This window comes from Tamandua tetradactyla, chromosome 4 (assembly GCF_023851605.1).
Source record: "Tamandua tetradactyla isolate mTamTet1 chromosome 4, mTamTet1.pri, whole genome shotgun sequence".
NCBI lineage: Eukaryota > Metazoa > Chordata > Mammalia > Pilosa > Myrmecophagidae > Tamandua > Tamandua tetradactyla.
In genome coordinates, this window is record NC_135330.1 from 145,692,653 (window position 1) to 145,718,575 (window position 25,923).

Below are 25,923 nucleotides of genomic sequence, written 5' to 3' on the forward strand. Positions count from 1 at the left end.
TACCCTAAACAATATTGAATCAGGATTAAAGGATATGGCTTCTCTGGGGTACACAACAGTTTCAAACCTGCACATACAACATATCAAAACTTATGGGTCACAGGAAAGGCAGTTCTGAGGGAAATTTATAGTGATAAATGCCTATGCTGAGTAGAAGAGTTCGAATCACAAACCTAACCTCACACCTGGGAAAAGTAGAAAAAAAGAAGCAAACTAAGCCCAAAGCAACCAGAAGGTAGGCAATAACAAAGAATGGAGTAGAGATGAAATGAAATAGAAAATTAAAAAGAAAACAGTAGAGGTTGGGCTACGGTGGCTCAGCAAGCAGAGTTCTTGCCTGCCATGCCGGAGACCTGGGTTCAATTCCCAGTGCCTGTGTGCAAAAACAAAACAAAACAAAACAATAGAGTCAATAAAATTGGTGAAACTTTCGTTTGACTGACAAAAAACAAACTGTGAAGACACAGATACTAAAATCAGGTATGACATGGGGGAATCATTACTACCAACCCTGATTATTAGAGGTTAGTTTGAATACTTGAAATGCCAACAAATTAGATAACCTAGATGAAGTGGACAAATTTCTAAAGCATACAAACTGCCTTCACTGACTCAAGAATAAATAGATCTTAACAGATCAATAGCAAGTAAAGAGATTGAATCAATAATAAAAAAAAAAACTCCCAGTAAAGAAAAGCCCAGAAACAGAAGGTTTCACTGATGAATTCTATCAAATGTTCCACAAATTACTGCCAATGCTGCTCAGACTCGTCTGAAAAATTGAAAAGGAGGCAATACTCCCCAACATACTCTGTGAGGCCAGCAATACCCTAATACCAAAGCTAGATAAAGGTATCACAAGAAAGGAAAATTATAGATCAGTATGTTTCATAATGTAGATGCAAAAATCCTTAAGATACTAGCAAATCTAATCCAGCAACATATTAAAAGAATTATACACCATGATAAAGTGAGATTTATCCCAGGTATACAAGGCTGGTTTAACATAAGAATATCCATTAATGTAATATGCCATATTAATAAATTGAAGGGGAAAATTGACGTGGAAAAGATATCTGACAAAATTCATTACCCCTTTCTGATAAAAACACTCAGAAAACGAGGAATAGAAGGAATTTTCTTAACATGGTGAAGTGCATATGTGAAAAACCTGTAGCTAACATCATAATCCGTGGTGGAAGACTGAAAGCTTTACCCTGAAGATCAAGAACCAAACAAGGATGCCCATGTCACGTTGTTATTCGACATTGTGCTGTAGGTTCTACCCAGACCAGTTAGGAAAGAAAAAGCATTCAAACGGGAAAGGAAGAAGTAAAACTTTCCTATTTGTAGATGACATAATCCTGCATACGGAAAATCCTGAAAAATCCAAAACGAAGCTACCAGAGCTAATAAACAAATTCAGTAAAATGGTAGCATGCAAGATAAACGTGCAAAAATCAGTGGTGTTTCTATACACCATTGAAGAACAATCTGAAGAAGAAATTAAGGGAAAAAATCTATTTACAGTAGAAACTAAAAGAATCAAATACCTAGGAATAGTTTTAAGCTGAGAGGTAAAGGACTTGCATATGGAAGACTCTAAAACATTGGTGAAAGAAATGAAAGAAGACCTATACAAATCGGATGTACTGTGTCATGGATTGGAAGAGTAAAATTGGTAATATGCGTGTTCTTCCCAAGGCAGTTGACACATTCAGTGCTATTCCAATCTAAACTTCAGCGGCTTCCTTTGCAGAAATGGAGAAGGCAGTCATCAAAGTATATGGAAAGGTAACCAGCCCCCCAATAGCCAAAACCACCTTGAAAAAGAAGAACAAAGTTATAGGACTCACACGTCCCAGTTTTAAAACTTATTACGAAGCAACCTGGTACCAGCACTAGGACAGACATTTAGAACAATAGAATTGAATTTAAACTTCAGAAACCCTCACTTCTATGGCCAGTTGATTTCTAGAAAAGATGGTAAGTCTGCTCAACAAGGAAAAAATATTCTCTTCAACAAATGGTGCTTGGAAAACTGGATATTTATAAGAGAAGAATGAAGGTAGGCTCCTTATCTCACAGCAGAAGCAAAAATAAACTCAAAATGGATCAGAGACCTAGGCAGAAGAAAAACTATAAAACTCCTGAAAGAAAACATAAGGAAACATTTTCAAGACCTTGTGTTAGGTAGTAGTTTCTTAGACTTTATTTAGACCAGAAGCACGTGCAACAAAATAAAAAGTAGATAAGTGATACTTAATCAAAATTTAAAACTTTTGTATATTAAAGGACTTTATCAAGAAAATAAAAAAGACTGCCTACAAAATGGGATAAAATACTTGGAAACCATTTTTTCTGGTAAGAATTTAACATTCAGAATATAAAGAATTCCTGCATCTCAACAGCAAAAAGACAACCCAACTAAAAAATGGGGAAAAGACTTGAATAGACATTTCTCCAAACAAGATGTACAAATAAATAGCCAATGAGCACATGAAACAATGTTCAGCATCATTAGCCATTAGTGGAATGCATATCAATAATAGGCTATTTCACACCCACTAGAATGGCTGCTACAAAAAATACAACCTAAAAACAAGTGCTGGGGAGAGGATTCAGAGAAACAGGAACACTTGTTAATTATTGGTTGGATTAAAATGGTAGAGTAGCTGTGGAAATAGTTTGGTGGTTCCTTCGAAAGTTAAATTTAGGATTACCATATGACCCAAAAATCCCACTTCTTTGTTTATAACTGAAAGAATTGAATGTAGGACTCAATCAGATATTTTCTACACCACTTTTCAAAGTGCTGTTATTCACAGTTTGGAAGCTATTCCAGTGTCCATCAACAGATGAACAGAAATACAAAATGTTGTGCATGCATACATGGAATGTTATTTGACTGTAAAGTAATGCTATTCTGATGAGTGCTATAACATGAACAAACTTTGGAGGCATAATCTAGAGTGAAATAAGCCAGAAACCAAAGGACAAATATGATTTCACTTGTGTGAAACAAGAAGAATGTGTAAATTCTTAAAGTCAGAAACTAAAATAGAGATTACTAGCGGTGGGTGGGTGAAGGTATGGGGAGTTAATTTTTGTCAGGTACCAAGTTTGGGATAATGGAAAAGTTTTAACAATGGCTGGGGTTGATGGAGAGACACCTTTTCAAATGTAATCAACAACACTGAATTGTATATTTGAAAAGCAATAAAAAAGGAGTTTTTAGATTATATGTAAGTTAACACACATACACATAAACCATAAAACTATACAACACAAAATTGTGAACCATAGTGGAAACCGTGAACTAAAGTAAATAGCATAATTATAATAATGTTGTATCAGTTGTATCAAAAGCGCCACACGAATGCAAAATGTTAATAAGGGGGAAAACTGTATTGTGTATGAGGAAAGACATGGGAACTCGGTATTTTCTGCAAAAAGCTTACAACTGCGCTAATAAAAAAAAAGTACATTGATATATTTCTCAGGGTGAATAATCGTGAAAGAGTAGATAATTGAATGATACTGTTAATCACTGGTTCTTCAGTCAAGTCACAGCATATATAATCTGGGAGTGAACTATTTCAAGGGCATCAGTGTATCAAAAGACAGGTTGAAATGTAAATTGTAGAAATGGGCTAAGCTTGTTTTGGAATGTTCTTTTCAGTTTTCTTTTCATAAGTAGAAACAGCTCAGCATCAGTGCAGCTTTCAGAATTAGTCAAGGTTACTATGAGAAATGATAATAATGCTTATGCAGAATTTAGTAAGATGCATTTTGAGGGAAAAGTCATTATATCATTATTAGTAGCAGGAATATATTTCTAAATATATTGCTGAACAATTGAATGTCCATCTTTAAAGACAGCCACAGATAGACTACTTTTTTTTTAAAAAAAAGTGGTATTATTAATGAGATGAATAACTAGAAACTTTCAGTTTTGACTGTTTTTATACAGTTGCCATTTAGGATGACCCAAAACCATTGAAGATTGAAGTGTTAGCATGCTTTGAACAAGATAATGTTAGTCACACAGACGAACAAAAAGAGAGCTGACCTCGTTAGAAAAATACTTATACCTCAGGTTTTGAGTTTTCCTTTGACTTTTAAAGTTAGGGTGGGGTTTGGGAAGCAGGAGAAGTTCATGCTTGGGCAGAGAGTTGATTATTTTAATTTTTAGCTCATAGTGAACTATTAGTGACAATGAGTAATTTTCCTAAGTAGCTCTCCAGGGATTATTGGGGGAAATTGATAGATTTTTAATTTATGAGCTCTTTTTTTTCTAGTTTTTACCCAGATGTGAGGTTAGTTCTGTAATTTGAGCTCTTTCTTCTTCTTCCTTTTTTGGGGGGGAAAGAGGGTTCTCTCTTCTTTTTTAATATGAGCATGTACTTAATCACCAAAATTAGGGTACTCCATTTGCTAGGCATTTGTTTTTAGTAGCTGCATATGTTTATCTTCCTGGGACATAATAAGCTAAGAACCAAAATAATGAATCTCTGTTTGAATCATTTTTGGGGTACAAATTCTCCTTCAATATTTGATAAGAATCTCACAAAAGAATATTATTTCTTAATTTTTTTATAGGCCTCCGGCAAGATTATGCTTCTACATCAGCATCTGTGTCCAGACACAGTTCCAGCGTGTCACTGAATTCAGCAAAGAAAGGGACGTGTAGTGATCAAGAATATGATCGATACAGCCTGGAGGATGAGGAAGAATTTGATAATTTGCCACCACCTCAACCTCGTCTGCCGAGATGTTCACCTTTCCAAAGAGGAATTCCACACTCACAGACTTTCTCTAGCATTCGAGAGTGTAGGAAGATCCCCAGTTCCCAGTATTTTCCTTCAAATAACTACCAGCACCAACAGTATTATTCACCTCAAGCCCAAACTCCAGATCAGCAACCAAATAGGACAAATGGAGGTAGGTTCTCTGCCTTTTTGGTGTTTGATATGCTTTGATCTCTTATATGTGGTTACACAAAAAAATGTTTTTTTTTTTAAATTTTTAAATTTTTTTTAAGTACCAAAAAACACCAAACACAAACATTCATAACATTCAAAAAAAAAGAAATAAAAAGAAAACAAAAAAAAATTCATACATACCTACCCCCATCCGTCCCCCTCACCAATTGCTGTAAATTTATTTTAACATTTGTTCCCCCTATTATTCATCTTTATTCCATATGTTTTACTCGTCTGTTGATAAGGTGGATAAAAGGAGCATCAGACACAAGGTTTTCACAATCACACAGTGACGTTGTGAAAGCTATATCATTATCCAATAATCTTCAAGAAACATGGTGCTGGAACACAGCTCTACATTTTCAAGCAGTTCCCTCCAGCCTCTCCACTACATCTTGACTAACAAGGTGATCTCTACCTAATGCATAAGAATAACCTCCAGGATAACCTCTCGACTCTGGAATCTCTCAGCCATTGACACTTTATTTTGTCTCATTTCACTCCTCCCCCTTTTGGTCGAGAAAATTTTCTCGATCCCCTGATGCTGAGTCTCAGCTCATTCTAGGATTTCTGTCCCACGTTGCCAGGAAGGTCCACACCCCTGGGAGTCATATCCCACGTGGAAAGGGGGAGGGTGGTGAGTTTGCTTGTTGTGTTGGCTGAAGAGAAAGACCACAGGTTCTCTTGGGAGTGACTCTTAGGCCTAATTTTAAGTAGGCTTGACCTATCCTTTGTGAGGTTAAGTTTCATATGAACAAACCCCAAGATTGGGGGCTTAGCCTATAGCTTTGATTGTCCGTATAAAAGAATTCAACTTGGGGAAGTTGAATTTTTCCCTCTTAGCATTCCCCGAAGGGAACTTTACAAATACTTTTTTATTCACTGTTCAAATCACTCTGGGATTTATCAGGGTATCACTCTGGACAAACCAACAAAATCTCATGTCTTACTCAAGGTTCCATGTACTTATGGTGTTTAATTAAGCTGTCGACATAAGTTATATTAGGAAATGCACTAGTCAAAATATAAATTTTATACCAAATAAACATTTTTTGCTTTAGTCGCACACATAAGGTAAAATTTTAAAATATTAATTACCATCTACAAAAAAATGTTTTTAAGATCAATTTAAATAATTGGTAAATGTTTCCTGGATTTGTTAAATTCACTGTCAGTACCTTATCAGTTTTGTCTAAATTTACGTCTGTAAGTGACCCGCTTCTGAATTACATGCCTAGATTTATAGCTTCAAGAAAACCACTGTGATATAGCAGGCTTAGAATGAGTTATAAATTGTAGCTTTATATTGTTGCTAAGACAACTGTAGGTTGGACAGGGTTGTGCAGTTTGGGGAGTTGATGGTAGAACTCCATGGACAAAAAGGCTCTATGTTGCATCTTCCCTCCCCTTTCAGTCTTTTACAGCCTCTTCCTAGCAGAGAGGGCTAGTAAACGAGGATGACGATGCTCGAAGTGGATGCTGCTGCTGCATGTTCAGATTTAGGGGAAATTGGAAATGTGTCTTCCTTCCCCATTTTCTGATATCTAGTATTAGGATCTGTGTAGCCTTAGGATATGGAGGTTGATATTCATGGTAATGGGAAATTTATTTGCCCTAATGTATATAGTTAACATGGGAAGTTAGAGTATATGACATTCTTTTGTCTTTTTCCGTGTCATTCTTCATCATTTATCTTCCTCTTCCAAGAGGAAGACTTGACTTCCAAGAACCAGAGAAAGAACAGCATTAAATTTTATGTCATGTAACATTCTAAACCTGGATGTATTATTATTTTTCTTTCATAATTAAGATCTTATTGGTGGCTTTGAAGACCAGCACAGATGTTATGAACAATTTGTACATAATTCTGAATGTATGTACCAAAAATCTAAGAAGCTTTATAGTTGTAATTCTTTTCTAAACTTGTTCCAGTGGCTTTCCAGCCGAAAGTTTGGGGCAAATTTTCCTTATGAAGATATCAAGCACCAATATCTTCAAATGTTGATAAACTGTTACATCTTAAGTCTTGGTGATTCAAAATTTAATATAATACACACCACACACATTTCCTTTTTTTTTAACAGCACACAACAAAGTATTAGGAAACTGGACTGCTGTGGCCAAAGATTAAGTTACAGAGTGCACACAGCTCTGACAGGGAGAGCCCAAATCCGGAAATGATTTTCTTTCAGAAACAATTCTGCTAAAAAACAAAGGGAAATAGAAGTAGTTTAAAATGTTTGACGTATGAAATGCATGAATGTGACTCTACATTGCTGTTTTTGTATGTATTGTATATGTCATATTTTATGGGATATTTAAAATATCCTACTATTTTCTGGTTGTAGCAAAAAATGAACAACCAGTAAATTATTTCACCTCTTTAAAAAAAAGCATTTGCACTTTAAAAATGGGATGAGGTGGGATTCTAATCTCTTCTGAAATGTTTGTTCTAGAGCTATTTAAAAAAAAAAAACTTGCATTTACCAAATAGTTGCTAAAAATATTCTCAGGATTGTACAAGAAGGAAGATTCAGAGACCATGGTAAGACATGGTATAAGACAATCAGATTTGGCTTCTTTCCTCCTTCATCAGAGGTTTGACTCCAGAAATTTTAGTTTCTCTCCATTGTTTGTTGGTAAGTTTTTAGTTTCTTGGTTAGCCACTTTGGCCTGTTTTCTTTGCTCCCCTTTCAACTTCTTTTTTTTTTTTTTTTAAGAATTGTTCAATTATAAAGTTTCATTAGAACATAGTCATAACCATTCATTTATTTATTGTTTATGGCTTGCTTCCTCCTACAACCTCAGAGTTGAATAGTTGTGTCAGAGACCATCTCAACCAGAAAGCCTAAAATATTAACTGTCTTGCCTTTTACAGAAAAAGTTTGCCACACCTCACTGTACATAATAATCCCTTAATAGTTTTAAATATGGCAAATATAGTTTCCCATTTTGTCATGTCTCAACTTTGTCCATATGGTCCTTCACTGACCTGAAAAACTTGGTTTTATTATAATCAAATCCATTATTTTTTTTTACCGTGTTATATTTTTTGAAGTTAAAGAAAATTTCTTCCTCACAGTGTCATAAAAATATCTTCCTATATTTTCTTCTATTAAATTCATAATTTTACCGTTCATGTTTAAGTCTTTAACCTTTTTAGAGTTCACCTTTAGATGTGATTTTAGATAGGAATCTAATATTACTTTTCTCCATATTGTGAGCCCATTTTCCAAGCACTGTTTACCAGACAATACATTCATTCTGTGCCAGTTTTTCAATGTATGCCTCACAGCTCCAAACCTGCTGTGTCTTGCCAACTCAGCCAAATGAAGATGATCCCTTTAAATATTTCTTCTTTTGGTGAATGGTGAGAATAGGGAAAAATTCAACCTCCCCAAGTTGAATTCTTGATATCCTCACAAGCACTGTGGACAACCAAAGCTATAGGCTGAGCCCCCAATCTTGGGGTTTGTTCACATGAAACTTAACCCCACAAAGGATAGGTCAAGCCTACTTAAAATTAAGCCTAAGAGTCACCCCAAGAGAACCTCTTTTGTTGCTCAGATGTGGCCTCTGTCTCCAGCCAATGTAACAAGCAGACTCACCACTCTCCCCCTGTCTACGTGGGACATGACTCCCAGGGGTGTGGACCTTCCTGGGCAACCTGGGACAGAAATCCTAGAATGAGCTGAGACCCATCATCAAGGGATTGAGAAAATCTTCTTGACCAAAAGGGGGAAGAGTGAAATGAGACAAAATAAAGTGTCAATGGCTGAGAGATTCCAAACAGAGTCGAGAGGTTATCCTGGAGGTTATTCTTATGCATTAAATATGTATCACCTTGTTAGTCAAGATGTAATGGAGAGGCTGGAGGGAACTGCCTGAAAATGTAGAGCTGTGTTCCAGTAGTCATGTTTCTTGATGATGATTGTATAATGATACAGCTTTCACAGTGTGACTGTGTGATTGTGAAAACCTTGTGTCTGATGCTCCTTTTATCTACCTTGTCAACAGACAAGTAGAACATATGGAATAAAAATAAATAATAGGGGGAGCAAATGTTAAAATAAATTTAGTTTGAAATGCTAGTGGTCAATGAAAGCGAGGGGTAAGGGGTATGGTATGTATAATCTTTTTTTTTCTGTTTTCATTTTATTTCTTTTTCTGTTGTCTTTTTATTTCTTTTTCTGAATTGATGCAAATGTTCTAAGAAATGATCATGATGCTGAATATGCAACTATGTGATGATATTGTGAATTACTAATTATATATGTAGAACGGAATGAGCATATGTTAAGGATGTTTGCGTTTCTTGTAATTTTTTTTAATTAATAAAAAATTATTTAAAAAAAAGAATTCCAAGATTAAAAAAATATATGTATATTTCTTCTTTGTCAGCTGGCATAATGTTAAACTTTGTCAGTAGAAAGTATTGGAGAGACCCTGGAGGAAGAGATTTTTTTCTCTTCTTGGTTTCCTTCTCTGGTTAGGCTGTTGCAATGTGCAGCTTTGGTGAACCGGCTTCTCTGTGTCTGGCTCCTGCAGTGAAGGACTTCTCCAGCACCTGGCTTCTGTATGTGCAGCAGCCAGCCCCTTTCCACTTTTGGTTGCACTTTTTTGTTTGGAGATTTTTCTTTTCCTGCTGCCCTTTTAGGCTTTATTTATACTTTCTCAGAATCAGTTTTGTTGACCACCTCACCTATCTCCTCTGGGGCTCATCTTTCAGCACCCATTTGGCTGAGCTGACTTTCCCTTGGACATCTTGGCAGCAGGGGAGGCACATGCCGGACACTGAGGCCTTCACGAAGCTGGGCTGCTGCTGGCCACTGCCGCCCCTTCTGCACCCAAGCTGTTGGGACCCACGCTGGGGTGGTGGGAGAAGGGCCTGGGTGTATTTTGTACTAATAGTCAGCTAGACTCTCACCCATAAATCCCATAGCGCATGGAGAAACAGCATATTTAAAAATAATTCCCATTTATACAGTTAAGGCTTTTAATTATTATATAGCACCATTTCTCAAAACTGGGCCCAGAGTGATGAGAGTATTTAAAATATTGCAAGGCCGAGTTGTGTTAATGGCTAACTATGTTTATAGTTTTTACTTTCTTTTCTTTTATAGTATCATTCATGCTGATTGAAAGATCATTTGAGAATATTTAATATGATGTATTTGTAATTTCTCTGACTACTTTTTAATACCTTCAGATTAAAATGTGAAAGAAAACAGTGTAACGAGAGAATGTCAGAGTGACTGACACTATTGGTTCATAATTTCAGCACGACAGTGTATTCTACGTGCTAAGTGAAAGCCAAGCTATCCTATTAAAGTTGCAGGGAGGGACTTAGAATTGTTTTTCTAAAGGTTTCTTAGGCAAGTGTTTTGGAATGTCATATTCTTGTCCGCAGATGCTTGCTCTGCATCTTGATTAGAATTGTCAGTGGGATCCTTTCCCTCCACACCAACCTTTGTTGTAAGACATACCTTTGTAAAATGGTTCAATAAACACCATTGTGAAAAGAATTAGGTTACCCTGAAGCCTGCAATGATTTCTACCAGGCAAGGGGACATATACCATAGTTCAGGGACTGATTTGTAGTAGTTTTATTTTTCCTAAAAGGTTTGGTCTCCGCATACAAAGGAAAATGGAATACAAAGGCAATTAAAAAAAACTTATTAGAACAGTTATAGGTTTACGGAAAAATCATGCAAGAAAGTACAGGGTTTCCATAAACCCACCAGTCTCACCATAGTTTCCCTGCTAGCACATTGTGTTGGTGTCCTGCCTTTGTTACAATTGATGAAACGATATTATTATAATTATGCTATTGACTATAGCCCATAGTTTCAATTAAGATTCATTGTTTGTATTGTACAGTCTGGTGGTTTTTTTAAAAAAAAAATGTGTTCTAGTAATGGAGGGACAATCTAAAATTTCCCCCCTTTAACTGCGTGCAGATATAACACCAGTAGTTATTAATTGCACTCGCAATGCCATGCTGCCATCACCACTGCTGGGTACCCAGACTTTTCAGTCACTCCAGAAATTCTGTAACAAGCATTAACGTCTCATTCGCTACCCACACTCCAGCCATTGGTAACCTATGCTATTCTAGTTTCTGGCTCTGAATTTACTTATTTTAATTGTTTCATATAATTAAGATTGTACAGTATTTGTTCTTTTGTGTCTGGCTTATTTCACTCAACATGATATCTTCAAGATTCTTCAGGGTTGTTGCATGTATCAAAACTTCATTCTGGCAAAACTGTAAATTAAAAAAAAAAATAGAATTTCATTCCATAGGTAATTTTTTGAATTGGTGGAGAATAGGGGCTCTAAAGTCCCACAGACCCTGAATTCTAGTCCTTATTTATACTTGGCACAGGCCTCTCAAGTCTCTGACCTTTAATATTCTTAGCTATAAAATATGGATTTAATACGTATCTCTTAGAGAGGTATAATTTCACATCAAACCACATGGTATGTGTTCTCCCGTTTTAGGCTTCTGGTGAGGCACGAATGAAGTAACGAATGGGGTATATGTCCTGAATAAAGATTGCCCACCCCTCTCCCTTTAATTGTATATTAACACATCGCTCAGAAAGCTGAGCTTTTATTTGTTACCATAGAATAGTATTTGAACAAAGTTGTGAAATGAGAATGGTGACTAAAAGCTGACTCTGAAGCTAATGCATAAAACACTTTTCTAAATTACCAAAATAAGAGAAAATATTAATCATTACCTCACTGATCCATTTAAAAATAATTGTAGTAAACTAGAAATGTGTGTTTATGTTTACTGCTTTCGTAGCTTCTATACAGCTTAGGATAAAAAACAGGCTCTTGAAAGATCTTGGAACACTTTGCTTTGCTTCTTCTGTTTCCTGCTTCAGCTCAGACTTTGAAAAATAAATTGTTTCTTGAGAAGACAGAAGCAGAACTTTTCTTTTGGTTCTTTGAACTTTAAGGTATATATGTCTATTAATATTCCCAGTTATTTGGGATGAAAGTGTGGCTCGCCCAGATGATCTGACACAACCCAGAGAAGTGGTGCACCCTAAATATTCACACTTGAAAGGCCTTATTTTAGAAGTATACTTCATACTTAAAGCTTTGTCACATTTTGACTTATATGAGCAAAGATTGGTTTAGAGACGGATGCAGTACTAACATGTTGTTCCATGACTGATCTGATGGCTCTGTGGCTTTACTGCTTAGGCATCTTCTGAGCCAAGCATGCTATTTAGCCTTTCTGAGCTTCCGTTTCCTTTTCTAATGTGTTTAAATTACAATTATTTTTTGCTTTAGAGAAACTAAGTTTGCGTTGTCACTTTCAGTATTAATGGCCTATAGGAGTATGACTAGATATTAGGAAAGTGGCCAGGTATTTAAATAAATAAAAGCAGTTGCAGAGAGGTGTGACGTGTGTACATAACTCTACTTTTCTGAATGATCTGTTTTATGTTTCACGACACAACTTAAATGTGGCCTGCAGTTTGAAGCATTTTTCTGCTTCTGTTCCCAAGGCACAATGAACTCACATGTATCTTCCTTTTGTAGTCAGGAAACTCTGGGTTCGAATCATCGGTGACTAGAATTTCTACAAAGGAGACTTTTTGTCTTTAAACTGTATTTGCGTGTTAAGCACATTGTTTTTATGTACATTCTACGTTATACATCAGTCAGGAAAATTTTAGCCAAATATGTTTTTTATTCACGTTTCATACAGGATTGAGAAAATGTCAGTTGTTTTCGGCAGAGAATATTCTTGTTTGGGGTCCCTTTTGGGGTGGTGGATGGATACTATAGGGAGGGACCGTCAGAATTCCTCCAAGGTGCCCCTGGGCATTGCCAATGGTTCTTTCTCAGTTTTGTTACTGATTAGTTGGTGAATATAACTTGGGCAAGTTATTTAAACTCTCTAAACTTCAGGTTCCTTGCCTGTTTATCTAAGAAATTAAACATTTATAAGATGATGCAAAGGAGCTAACAAAAAAAAATGCTCCCTGCATGATACATGGAAATGTTTAAATTTTTTTTTCTTGTATTGTTGTTGGGAGAGAGACCTTCCCTCCACTCCCTTTCATTAGCCATTAATCCATAGGAATATAACAATCTGGGGTCCCATGGATTTAGAAAGCAGTTAAGTGATTTTAATCTATAAAGAAGAAATGTACAAGGCATAGTGGGAAAAGTTAAATGACACCTTGTGGAAATAATCAGACAAAAATAGAATATGGAGCATTCTGTAAGACATCTGTTCTGGAATCTCAAAGTAGTTTCATTAGAAACTTCCAAGTAGTTTTCATTAGAAAAGGAAAAGGAAAATCTTTTAGATTAAAAGATAATTGAAGAGACAAAACCAAGTGTAATGCTTAAGCATTGGTAAATATTGATTGGATTGTGGGTCAGGGGAGAAAGCTTATGAAAGACATTCTTGAGATGTTTGGAAAACTTTGTATACAGATTGGCTTACAATATGCTATTAGTTTGTTACATGTGATGACATTCTATAGAATCACAAATCTATAAATTCTATACAATTTGCTTATTCTTAGGAGAGGAGATACGTATGTAGGAGATAAGTGTCAAAATGTCTGCAGATTTCAAATGGTTGAATAATAAATTTGTATATATGAAGATGAGTTAGATATGGCAGAATGAAAACACCCATTATCTCTAGGTGAAAACCATATAGGTGTTTTTTGTGATACTATTTTTCAATATTTCTATATAGAACACTTTCATAATAAGTAGTAGGGAAATTTAAAGGACTATAGAAGCTTAATGCAATTTCTAAATAATAGTATATAATTATTTCCCTTTGCCACACTACTGCTTTAAAAATGTATCCAAAGTAATTTTGAGGCTTACTGATAGAAGTTTAGTTTTTCTTTTTGAAAAAGATCTACATGTAAGGCCTAAGACTTTATCCCTTCTCTTTTACTTCCTTACATACCCCGCTGCAGCACACACACACACACATAATATCTGCTGACTGATTAAATGCCTGTTGCTTGAGGCTGGAACTTTAACAGGAATTTGAGAATACGGGACATATGGTTGTTAAAAATAAACCTCGAGGAGATGATGAAGAAAATGGTCAGGAAATCTAATACTCAGTGGCAGTAACCAGTACTATCGTAGGAGTATGTGCAAAGAGTAAGGAAATGTGTGAGGGGTAGATACTTCAGCCAGAAGGTGAATGCAAGAAAGCTTCTCCAAGGAGGGGATAATTGAGTTAATTCTTAAAGAACCAGTGATAATTAGCTAGGTGGACAGAATATTCTTTTTCTGATCTTTTCCCATCATAAAATACACTAAAATTTCTTATTATAATTGTTTTATTTTCTCTCTTTACCCCTAGGGCAACCCAGGGCTCGTCAGGGCTATGGTGAATGGATCTACGTAATGCAGTAGCAGTGCAGGAAGGAAAGGGTGGGGCAGAGAAACACACTTAGTTTTGTGTTTGAACTTGTTTTGTCTTAGTATTCATTTATATCCTTTGTTTTCTTATTTACCTTGAGTGAAAATGACTGTGAGCTTGAGTGGCCTGATATGATGTACTTCAGTCTTGCGGGGAGTGTGTATTAACGAGAAATAGATCTGGTCAAGTTGCAGCCTTGTAGCTCATTTCTAGTCTCTGCAGCATTGAGATCTGTGCGTAACTCTCTGCTGCCCCTTGGTGGCAAAAGGTGTACTTAGCAAGGAGTAAGCGATCAAAGCATTCTCAGTTTCCAGATATTTGGTGGCATACTCATGGCAGTTGGAACTTCCCAGAAGTTAACCTGCTTATCATGTCAAAATAACCACATTATCTCACTACACTTTACAGCATCTCAAGTAGCATTTCTAATAATTTGTTCCATTTCAGTAGCTCAGCAAAAGATTCAATGGTGTTGATTTTGAGTCTACTACTAGTTTTTAAAATTAATACATATCTCAATTTCTCATTTTTTTAAATAAAAGCTAAATGACTATAATATTTCCTACTCTTGCTTTTATATAGTTTTATCCGTTTATTTAATAGGAACAGAAAACTAACTGAATTTTAGGGAGCCTTACTTCTTGTAGAGCACTTATTTTCTTTTGGAGCCCTTTTGGAGTTATTATATGTGTTTGTCAGTGCAGGAGGTTAATTCTCAATTAGTGTGTTACAGTTCGTAAAGCATTTTTTTTCTGGTTATTGGGCAACATATGACTTAGTTCTGATGTACTGTTGAAAGCCAGTGTATGAATTGACATAAAACTTGTGATTTTCAACTTTGTTAAATGTTCTGTTCCAGATAAACTCCGGAGAAGTATGCCTAATCTAGCCCGGATGCCAGGGACAGCCACTGTTAGTAGCAATGTTAGTTCTCCAGTCACCGTGCGAAACAGTCAGAGTTTCGACTCAAGCTTGCATGGAGCTGGAAATGGAATTTCAAGAATACAGTCTTGTAGTAAGTATATCAATTTTTAATTTTATGTAATTTTTTAAATAGTTGTAATACCATTAGAAAAATAGCTCCGTATTCCATTTCTTCTTTTACTTGCAAGAAACTAATAGGAATTTTTCTTTTAATTTACTTTTTATAGTTCACCATTACAGTTAAGTAGTGGAATCACCAGTGCCAATGTTAACCATTAATAATAATAGTAAATTATGTTTAATAATAGTAAATTATGTTTAATAATAGTAAATTATGTTTTATAATAGTAAATTAAAAAGGCACTAAACTGTGATTAATTTACCCTCTATACAGATATAACCTGTTTTTTTCTTGGCAGAGCCTTCTGTTTCTAGCTGTAGAGAGCAGGGCTTCAGTGTGTTGAACACAGTGTTTATGTGTTTCTGCTTTGAGGGTGGAGATGTGGTTGTTGAGGATTTTTTCCCCTTCATTTCTACTCTTGATGTCTGTATGGGTCATTTGGGTAAAAGTCTTAGTTTGACCGCTGGGAGTCAAATTGACAGATTAAAATTTGCATGATTGGAAAGAATCTTAGAGATGATGTTTCAACCAATGAAAGTTTACTCTGTCACAAAGCTAGGTGGGAACAGACCCATGGCCATGCCTTACATAGGCCTTATTTTTCATTAAGTTTTTTAAATGCATATGTATCAGCATTCCCGTGTATAGATTTAACTTAATGTGTACTTGAGCATAACTCATTTTTTACAAGCAGTGTTAAGTTAATAATGCATTGACATATTTGTGTGTATGTGTTTCTCCCCTCCTATTTTTATTTCAAAAGGCATGTCCTATACTTAAGTTCAAAATCATTTCAAGTGGTTCAGAAAACAAGATGTGTTCACTTTGAGCTAAATTTCAAGTAATAGATAGTGAAGGCTAGTGGTTACTTGGTCAATGAGCTGAGTTGTGTGCATTCATTTCTCTTATATTTGCAGTTAATTTTTTTCCTTGGGGTAAAGATTGTATAATGTAAAATGATAGTTCTACATGATAGTTGGTTGTTTTGTTTGCTTGTTTTGTTTTGTTTTTTTATGTGAGATGAAACCCAGTGTTGGGTCAGTAGATTTAGAGAAGTTTTTAAGGGTTCATGCCCAAATAACTCCTTTCATTTTACAGATTTTGCTTTTGTTATTAAACGGTGATAGCTAACACTTGTTGCATGGTTACTACGTTCCAGGCACTGTTCTAAATGTTTTCTTTGGATTCATTTTAATATCCCTAGCAATTCAGTGGGACAGGTCAATGGCTCAAGGAACATCATTTAAAAACTACATCTGTAATAAGTTGTTTGCACTCACAGATGTCACTCCTCTTTGTCTAATTTTCTGTAATTGCAGCTAATAAATTGTTCCCTCATTTTTTCCCTGAAGCCATCCCTAAAGCCACAAATGAAAAATCATTATGTCTTCCAAACAAGCAAGGAAGGATTTTTCTTGTGAGAACGCAGAGATAATCAAATTTGTTAAAGGAAAGCAGGTCATTCTTAGAAGTGGCTTCTAAGTCCATTTAGGGACTCAAAACTGCTGCTGATTGTCAGAATAGGAAATTTAGTAAAGATTAAAATTTTTCAGTATCAAATGCTGTCTGGAAGCTGTATTTGATTTATCTATTTCTATGTATTTATATTCTCAGTTACTCCAGGCATTTCTGAAAAGAGTTTACCTTTACTAAGTTGGATAATAGAGGTTTTCCATCACACACCTGTCATTTTTTTCTTCTAGTTCCATCTCCAGGGCAGCTTCAACACAGAGTCCATAGCGTGGGCCATTTCCCAGTGTCTGTCCGACAGCCTCTTAAGGCCACAGCCTATGTGAGTCCCACCGTTCAAGGCAGCAGTAGCATGCCTTTATCCAACGGTTTACAGTTGTATTCCAACACTGGAATCCCCACACCAAACAAAGCTGCAGCTTCCGGGATCATGGGCCGCAGTGCACTTCCAAGACCTTCATTGGCAATAAATGGGAGTAACCTGCCTCGAAGCAAAATTGCACAGCCCGTTAGAAGGTAAGAATCTTTACTTAACTTCATGTGTGGTTTGAAATTAGAAACCATTCCCAACTATCCTGACTTTTCCTTTGGCTCAGCTTAACCTTAACCTTGGTAAGCCACTCTTCCTGCTTTAGCCTGGCTTCTTTCTTCTTCCTTCTGGAAACTGATGGCCCTGTGGCCAGGTCCCCATCTCTCATTTTCTTCCCTTACCCCTCATCACCTCACTCCAGCTGCACTGTTTGCTTTCCTGTTAATTTACCAGGTAAGCTCCACCACGTTTGTACTTTTCTTCCCCAGGTTATTCCCATGCCCTGTTCTTCCTAGTTCAGGTCTTTGCTCAGGTGTCACCTCTCTCCAAATTGGTGCAAGATTGGCAATTCCTCCTTCCTATTTCCCTTCCCCTGCTCCATTTCCCCCATAAAATTTACTGTCTTCTGACAGATTATAGATTCTGCTTTTTTTCTGACTTTCCCGACCAAAATGTAAGCTCCATGACGTAGACTAGTTTTTTTGATTTACTGGTGTATCCCCATTTAGAAGTAGGATCTCACATATTTGCTGAAGCAGTGATTTTTTTTTTTCAAAGAGAGAAAGAGTTTATTACTAGGTGCGTAGTAGGAGAGCAGACGGCCTAGCGGCCCAAAATCTGTCTCCCCAAACTGAAGCAGTGATTTTTGATTGATGTGGAAAAAAGTGTTAGGGCTGCTGTGCGTGTACATACATACACCTTCCTTGTGCACTCATGTTTTCAGAGCTGCTTAGTGATATACAGCTGGGGCTTTATCAGTTTATGTTGGTAAGTGAGGTGTGGCCCAGATAGTTTTTTTTCCTTGATCTTCAAAATTTCAGATTACTTACAGGGGGCATCTGAGACTAGAATTCAGTCTTGATGTACCCTTCTTGAACTGGATGTCCTGGTGTGTCTTATAGTAAAGAAAATCCAGAAAAATGGCTCACAGAGAGTCTGGAAGATGAGAAAATAGAGATAATAAATACAGATGCATCTTAATAGAAGCCAAGATATGAAGGAGGGAAAGGAGGGAAACTGTTTACAAGCTCGTGGGATATGGGATCAGTTTTTTCCTTCTCTATATGGGCATGTATAGGTTTTTATTTTATTTCCTGAATAGATGCTCAAATTAAAAAAAGTTCATAAACTTTTGAAAAACACTTAAAAAGTAAATAAAGTCTGATCCATAGTCCCACTACCCAGATAGAAATCATTTTGGTGCATGTTTGTTCAACAAATTCTAGTTTATTCTCACTTAGAATGGTGGCATCCTGCCTATGACTGAATAGAATGGTTTGATGTAGATAGGTTTTTATAGAACATCTATAAATATGTCTGCATATTTATACTATGTTTTCTTAAGATGGGTTTTCAGAAGTACAATTTCTAGATCAAAGACTATGTCATTTATCCTTGGACAGGTGACTCCAAACTACCCTCCTGGAAAGATTATCCCTGCTGACCATATGAGGGGGTCTGTTTCTCCAAATACAGGCAAACATTGGGTATTATCATCTTTTTTTTAAACTCTTTGCCAATATCATAGGCAAATCTTTATTTAATAGTAAGATGGAATTTCTTCACTTTAATTTGCCTTCTGTCTTCAAAGAAGCATCATATTTTTAGGCCATTTTTTTTCCTACTGGGGAGTTTATCTTTTTCTGCGTTTAAAATATTTTTTATACACTAAAGACATTGATCATTTGTTATTGATGTTCCAAATCTACTTGCGTACATACCACATGCAACGGTCAATTCTGTGAAGTGGGAAGAGTACTCATATGTGTTTTGTCAAGACCCTGAAGTGTGAAATGAAAATACACCTGGAGAGATTCTAGTAACATGTCATTACTTGAATGGAAGGGCACATGTGGGAGAGTAAATCAAAGTAGGTGGTGGGATTTGTAGAGTTATTAATGATCTGTTCCCTTTTATCACCCCCTTTATAGTTTCCTTCAGTCTCCAAAGCCTCTGTCTTCACTCAGCACTCTGAGGGATGGAAATTGGAGAGATGGTTGCTACTGATGCAGTCATTATGTACCCTTGAAGAATGGGAAAGAAGTGAAAATGAGGGTTGTGTTACCCAGCTGGCTGGGTAGCAATGGATGTTGGGATATTCTTTCCCTTTCGCATTTTAACATATTTACTGTATTGTTTTTTCTATGGACCAATCACCAGAGACTAATTATTGCACTTAAGTATTTGCCTGAGATACTGCAACATTCTCAAATCCACGGTTGCAGTATTGTGACACTTAGATCTAGGAAGTTTTTGTAGAACTGCTGTACCTGAATACTTTTTGAGGAAATTGAGATGTATCAATAATGCTTTGCCATATGAGTTTTTAAAAGTAACTTGTCCAATTTACTTACATGTTCTTAACTTCTTCTTTCCATTACATGTTCTGTATTTTAATACATTGCATATTTACAACTAGGTTCTCTAACTTATGCTTTGAAATTTAATTTTTTATAGTTTACAGGAATTTTATTTTTTTGCACCTATTTCTTTTTACACCTATGTGAACCACTATGGAACAACTTAAATTTTGTGCCATAAAAATATTTTTGTGGTAAGGTACTATTTTTTTAGCTCTATGGATATATCAGCAAAAACACACCATACAGTTTGAGAGACATAATTTTATGTTGAATGAGCACAATGTAATCTGAAGCATTGAAAGGAGATAGCCAGACAGCAGAGTTAAACGGTCTTGTCTTTTTCATTGTTAATTTATTGTCACATATGGGTTTCATATTTCTAATCGCATCACAAGCTCATTGCACTTAAAAACTGCAATGTATGCTATGATACCACAGTTGGTTTTTCAATACTTTATTACGAAGGATGAAACTGTAATGTTTTATTAACAATGCTTCTGGAAATGATGCATTTTAAAGCAAATAACTCTTTTTGATAGACCTTTTACAAAATCCATTTGCACTAATGAATGCTTTCTTATGGTATATGACTTAATATTTGTTACTGTGTATACTGCTGTTTTGGAATGTTCAGAAATAAAGACTATTTCAGCAATATCAGTCCATACATGAATGTACCACATAAACCGTATGAATACCATATATATGTTTCACTGCAATTTTGAAAATGTTTTTCATTGCTATGTTTTTGTCCAGAGTATTTATATATCTAAAGCTGCTAGTCTCAGAGTACTCACATTTTTGAAAATTATTTTTCTCAAAAATACTTCTAAAGAGAAATTTAGTTTTACAGTGAGGTATAACTCTCATAGAATATCCACTAGAAATAAGTAGCCTGTTCCCCAGCAACACATTTTGGGATGAACACTGTCAGTTGAGACTTTGGGGGTTGAATTTGAAATACTTAATTTCAGTAAAATAGACAAATATTATTTTACATTATATTTGATATATGTTGGAGAACTTTTCACTTGAAGGTACTGTGGAAAGTTTAGGTAAACGTTTTTATGTTAGGTTTTAAAATGGAATTCTACCTAAGGTTTTATACATTATTTTTAAAATGTGTGCCTTTGTATATAATTCTATCTGGAACTAAAAGGACTGGCTTTTAAATAACTTGCACTTTAAATAAGACATGGGCTTAAAGGAGATGAGATATGAAAGGGAAAATTAATATTTGTTGAGCACTCTTTTAGTGACAAGAATTTTGCTTGATATTTTGTGTACATTTGTAATTCTGTTCTAACAATCACCTGTTACCACCATTTTAAAGATAAAGGCACTGAGTCTCAGAGAGGTGACATTAAACTTGGGTAAATATTTGGCTAGTGAATACTGAAAGTGACTTTTGAATACAGGTTTATCTGAACTCAAAGTCTGTTTTCTCCCAGTACCATGCTCTTGTACACACAAGTACTTAGTACTTTTTTAAAAAGAGGTTAACTATATCCTACCAAAGAAAGTAAAAGATGCAGTTCATTTTCAGTTCAAATATCTCATTTCCAAAACATCTGCATTTTCCAAACCCTCAAATATCTCATTTCCAAAGTCCTGGGATACATCAGTGGAAAACCAACAAAGATCCTTGTATCTTGGATTTTTACATTCTTATTAGAGAAAGAGAGGGCAAGAAGACCATAGACATAATAAGTAAATCAAAGTCTTTAGAAGGGGACACATGCCATGGGGGAAATAAGAAAAAAAAGGTCAAGGTAATGGGGGTTGAGAAAATGGGTGGAGGGAGATCACACTTTTAAATAGGGTGGTATGTGTTGTTAGTCTTTAGCTTTTCAATCCCTGGGTGGTGTGGTTTTAATTTGCATTTCGTTGGTTACCAATGAGACTTAAAATCTGTTCATATGTTTGGTGAACATTTGGATATCCTTTTCTAAGGATTTTCCAATTCAGATTTTTTGCCCATTTTTCTATTTTTTTACTGATTTGCAGTTATTTATATATTCTACTATAAGTCTTCTATCAATTACATGTTTGTAAATATGTCTTCACACCATGAGCTTGCCTTTTCATTCTCTTAATAGGTTTTTTTGATGAACACAATTAACTTTCATATAGAACAACTTTTCTTAAATTTTTAAGACTTGTCCTTTTGTTTAAGGAATATTTTCCCACCTTGTGATTATGAATATGTTCTCTCGTATTCTAGAAATATTACTTTGTTTTTCACATATAGGTTTGTAACCCATGAAGATTTGTGTATGGTATGAGGTGTGGTTACATTTGTATTTTAATTTTTCCATATGCATATCTAATTGTCCTTATATTATTGAAAACTCTGTCCTTCCCTCTTTGTCCAGCAGTGCTTCCCTTGTCATAAATCAGAAGTCCTCATGTGCATGATGCGAGGCTGTTTGTTCTCGTATCAGAACTACACTGCTTAAGTCACTGTAGCTTTCTTGTAAGTTTTGCTAAAATAACAGTGCAAGTCCTGAAACCAGGTGTTTCTTCAAGAGTGTCTTGTCCCTTTACATTTTCATATACATCTTTTGAATGAATTCAGGTTCCAGAAAAACATCCTGTTGGGTTGGGATTGCATTGGATTTATAATATAATTTGGGGAAATTGAACTTTAAGAAATAGGGGCTTAAAAATCCATGAACATGGGCTCATCTTTTATTGAGGTAGCCTTAGCTTCATTAAAATTGTACAAATTCTCCAGAGAAATTAACCTTTTGCCAGGTTAATTTCTAGGTATTTGGTATTTTTATGCTAATGTAAATTTATATATAGATATAGGTATACATAATGCTATCAGTAGTTTCTTTTGAGTATTTTATTCAGTAACCTTAAACTTACATTAGTTATAACTTATCATTAGTCCTTTGTATTTTCTACATTCAAAGTCAAATGTGTGGATGGCCACATTATAGCTTCCTTTCCTTTCCATATATCTTTTCTGTCTTTTCCTTGCCTTCAGGCCTTCAAAGCAATGTTAAGTATAAACAATGATAGCAGATATCTTTTTCTTTTTGTTAATTTCAAAGGAAAACCTGCTGTAGTTTAGCACTGAGTTTCAAGTTTGTTGGAGTTTTTTACCATCAAAAAATATGTATTTTAACAAACTTTCTGCATCTGTTAAAATGTCTCAGTCTTAATATGCTGAATTTTATGTTTTTTGTAACGTTGACTCAACCTTAAATTATTGAGATAGACTCAACTTGATAATGTTATTTTTTTTAAATATGTGGTTTTGATATACTATTCTCTAGGATTTTTGTCCAATTTTTACTAATAAAATTGGCTCACAATTTTCCTTTTTTAAATTTTCCTATTAGGTTTTGGAATGAAGATAATGTTAGCTTCATAAAATGACTTGGAAATTATTTTGTCTTCTGTCTGCAACAATTGTGTAATACTGGAGTTATTTCTCTCTTAAATATTTGATAGATTTCAGTGGTGAAGCCATCTAAGCCTGGAGCCCCAGACAAGTCTTCTGATATTATTTCTACTTCTTTTATTTCCAAGAGAATTGTGATGGAGCATCCCACTTACAATGGTAGATGTGTCTATTTCTTATTTATAGTTCTGTCAGATTTTGCTTTATCTTTTGAGGCTATATGATTGATATATATATATATTTAGATATGCTTTATTTTTCCTGGCAGGCTGAAAACTACTTTTCATGTTTTTTTGGTGTCTGAAGTCTTATTTTTTCTGACAGCAAATACTTAGATTTCATATATATTTAGATATGCTTTATTTTTCCTGGCAGATTGAAAACTACTTTTCATGTTTTTTTGGTGTCTGAAGTCTTATTTTTTCTGACAGCAAATACTTAGATTTCTTTTAGTTAGTAGTTGTATGACATATTTATATATAAATACACACCTAACCCAAACCCTCACCCTAACCTGAGCCCTAACCAGAACACCAACACTCACCCGAAATCTGACCCAACCCCAACGCCATCACTAAACACAACCCTGGGTTTTGAACAACCCTTCAGCAATTCGCACCCCTAAACGTAACCCTAACACCAACACTATATGTCTAAACCTAACCCTTACCCAAACACTAAACCTGGACCCAACCCTACCACGATCTCAAAAAAAAAAAAAAAAAAAAAATTTAGTATTCTATTAAGTATATAGTTCAGTTGTTCTTTTAAATCTGGTATGACAATCTTTGCCCTTCAATTTGAGCATTTAAGCCACCATTATATAAATAAATTACTGATATATTTAGATTTAAATCTATACCACTTTCTGAGTTTCCTGTTTTTATACCTGTTCCTTTTGTCTCCTTTTTTTTTGCCTGCTTTTTGATTGTTTTATCCTAGTTTTCCTCTCATATTAGTTTGAAAGTTATCTCCTTATCCACTTTTGTTCTTTTAATGGTTATTTATCTAAGAAATGACAATTTTCATCCTTAGCCTATCAAAAAATAAAATTAATCTTTATCTTCCTCCTAGGCAACACAGAGACTTCTTACATCTCATTTGTGTATGTGCAATTCAAGTTTCCGTCAGGGATTGGAGAAGAGATGATACCTGGATTTTTTGATTCTCTGAAATTCAGAACAAACAGATCTAGTCATGGAAACAATGCAGCATCCTATGATAGATGTTAAGGAAAGGTACATGCAGTGGTTGGACAAAGGGAATGATCAACTGGGGTAGGGTCAGCAGATTTTGGTGTAAATGACCTTAAACCAGACCTTGAATTTATTCAGTCCACAAATACTTATTGAGAGCATACTATTGGTTACACTTTGTAGATGCTGAGTATATAACGTGAATTAGTTGGATATGGTCCCTACCGTATGGAAGTTTTAGTTTTAGTTCCGGTGAGAAAGACCCCTTCACATTAAGTAAACATACAAAATGTTATTTCCTTTCTATAAGAATAGTTTACCTAGATAGGGTATTCTGGAAAAGTGGTGTTGATACTTTGGGTGTACTGGAGTTAAACAAGTGAAGAAAAGGGGAAAGGTTATTCCAGGCAGAGGTGGGAAAGAATTTGGGATGTTTGAAAGACCATTTTTCCAAAGTAAATTTTTTTATTAAAATTATATTCATTGATTTTATTGTATTTCTGTAGTTAATAATTGTGTCATTAAAATTTTCTTTTCTTTGAACCTAAGTCTAAACTTTGAACAGTCTACACAGCTTTTCTACATAGTCCAACTTATCAGATAACGTGTAAGTCCCATGTTTCCCCCCTGGAGACATTCCTCCTGGAGCTCTCTTTTCTCCTGCTACTGTCTAGACCTTCTGTGCAGCTGTCATTGAAGTAACGCGCTTGGCCTCACTTCTGTTTTGGGACCCCTATTTCCTAGGTCCAGAATGCCCTCTTTCTTAAATGTACTCCCATGTGTTAGTGGAATGTATTTATTAGTAGCTTCCTGCACAGAAGTTAAACTTTTTTGAAGACTTGTATTCAAAATGCTTTTATTTGAGCTCTGTATGTTATTGCTAATATATAGAATTCCATCTGTGAAAACCATTCCCATTTAGATTTTGAAGTCATTGTTTTAATGTGGGGTCAATAGTGAAGATCCCCCTTCTCGTTTCTGGTTTTATTTATTTGCATCTTCTCTCTCTTTTTTTTTTTTTTTTAACTTTTTTTTTATTGTATAATATTACATATATACAAAACAAAGAAAGAAAAAGCAATAGTTTTCAAAGCACTCGTCAACAAATAGTTACAGGACAGATCCCAGAGTTTGTCATGGGCTACCATACCATTCTCTCTGAGTTTTCCTTCTAGCTGCTCTAGAACTTTGGAGGCTAGAAGGAATATATATATATTTTTTTATTATCTTTTTTTTCTTTTTTTGTGAAAAATAACATATATACAAAAAAGCATTACATTTCAACACTTTAGCACAACAATTAGTTATAGAACAGATTTCAGAGTTCAGTATAGGTTACAATTCCACAATTTTAGGTTTTTAGTTCTAGCTGCTCTAAGATACTGGAGACTAAAAGAAATACCAATTTAATGATTCAGCAGTCATATTCATTTGTGAAACCTGGACTTCTCTGCATAACTCCACCATTACTTTTGATCTTTCTCCCATTC

At 35.2% G+C, this 25,923-nt stretch overlaps 1 protein-coding gene across 3 annotated transcripts in view; it reads left to right on the forward strand.

Annotated features, from left to right (window-relative positions):
• SLAIN1 (SLAIN motif family member 1) overlaps window positions 1-22,003 on the forward strand; it is a 65,040-nt gene extending 43,037 nt beyond the window's left edge. The window contains exons 5-8 of one of the 3 annotated variants that reach the window (XM_077158487.1): window positions 4,603-4,944; window positions 15,275-15,430; window positions 17,164-17,446; window positions 19,391-22,003. In XM_077158487.1, coding sequence (XP_077014602.1) covers window positions 4,603-4,944; window positions 15,275-15,430; window positions 17,164-17,446; window positions 19,391-19,466 — 857 coding nt within the window. In that variant the 3' untranslated portion in view covers window positions 19,467-22,003. The remainder of the gene's footprint in view (window positions 1-4,602; window positions 4,945-15,274; window positions 15,431-17,163; window positions 17,447-19,390) is intronic. The other 2 variants (XM_077158488.1, XM_077158489.1) reach the window with 2 other exon arrangements.
• Window positions 22,004-25,923: the final 3,920 nt, after the last annotated feature.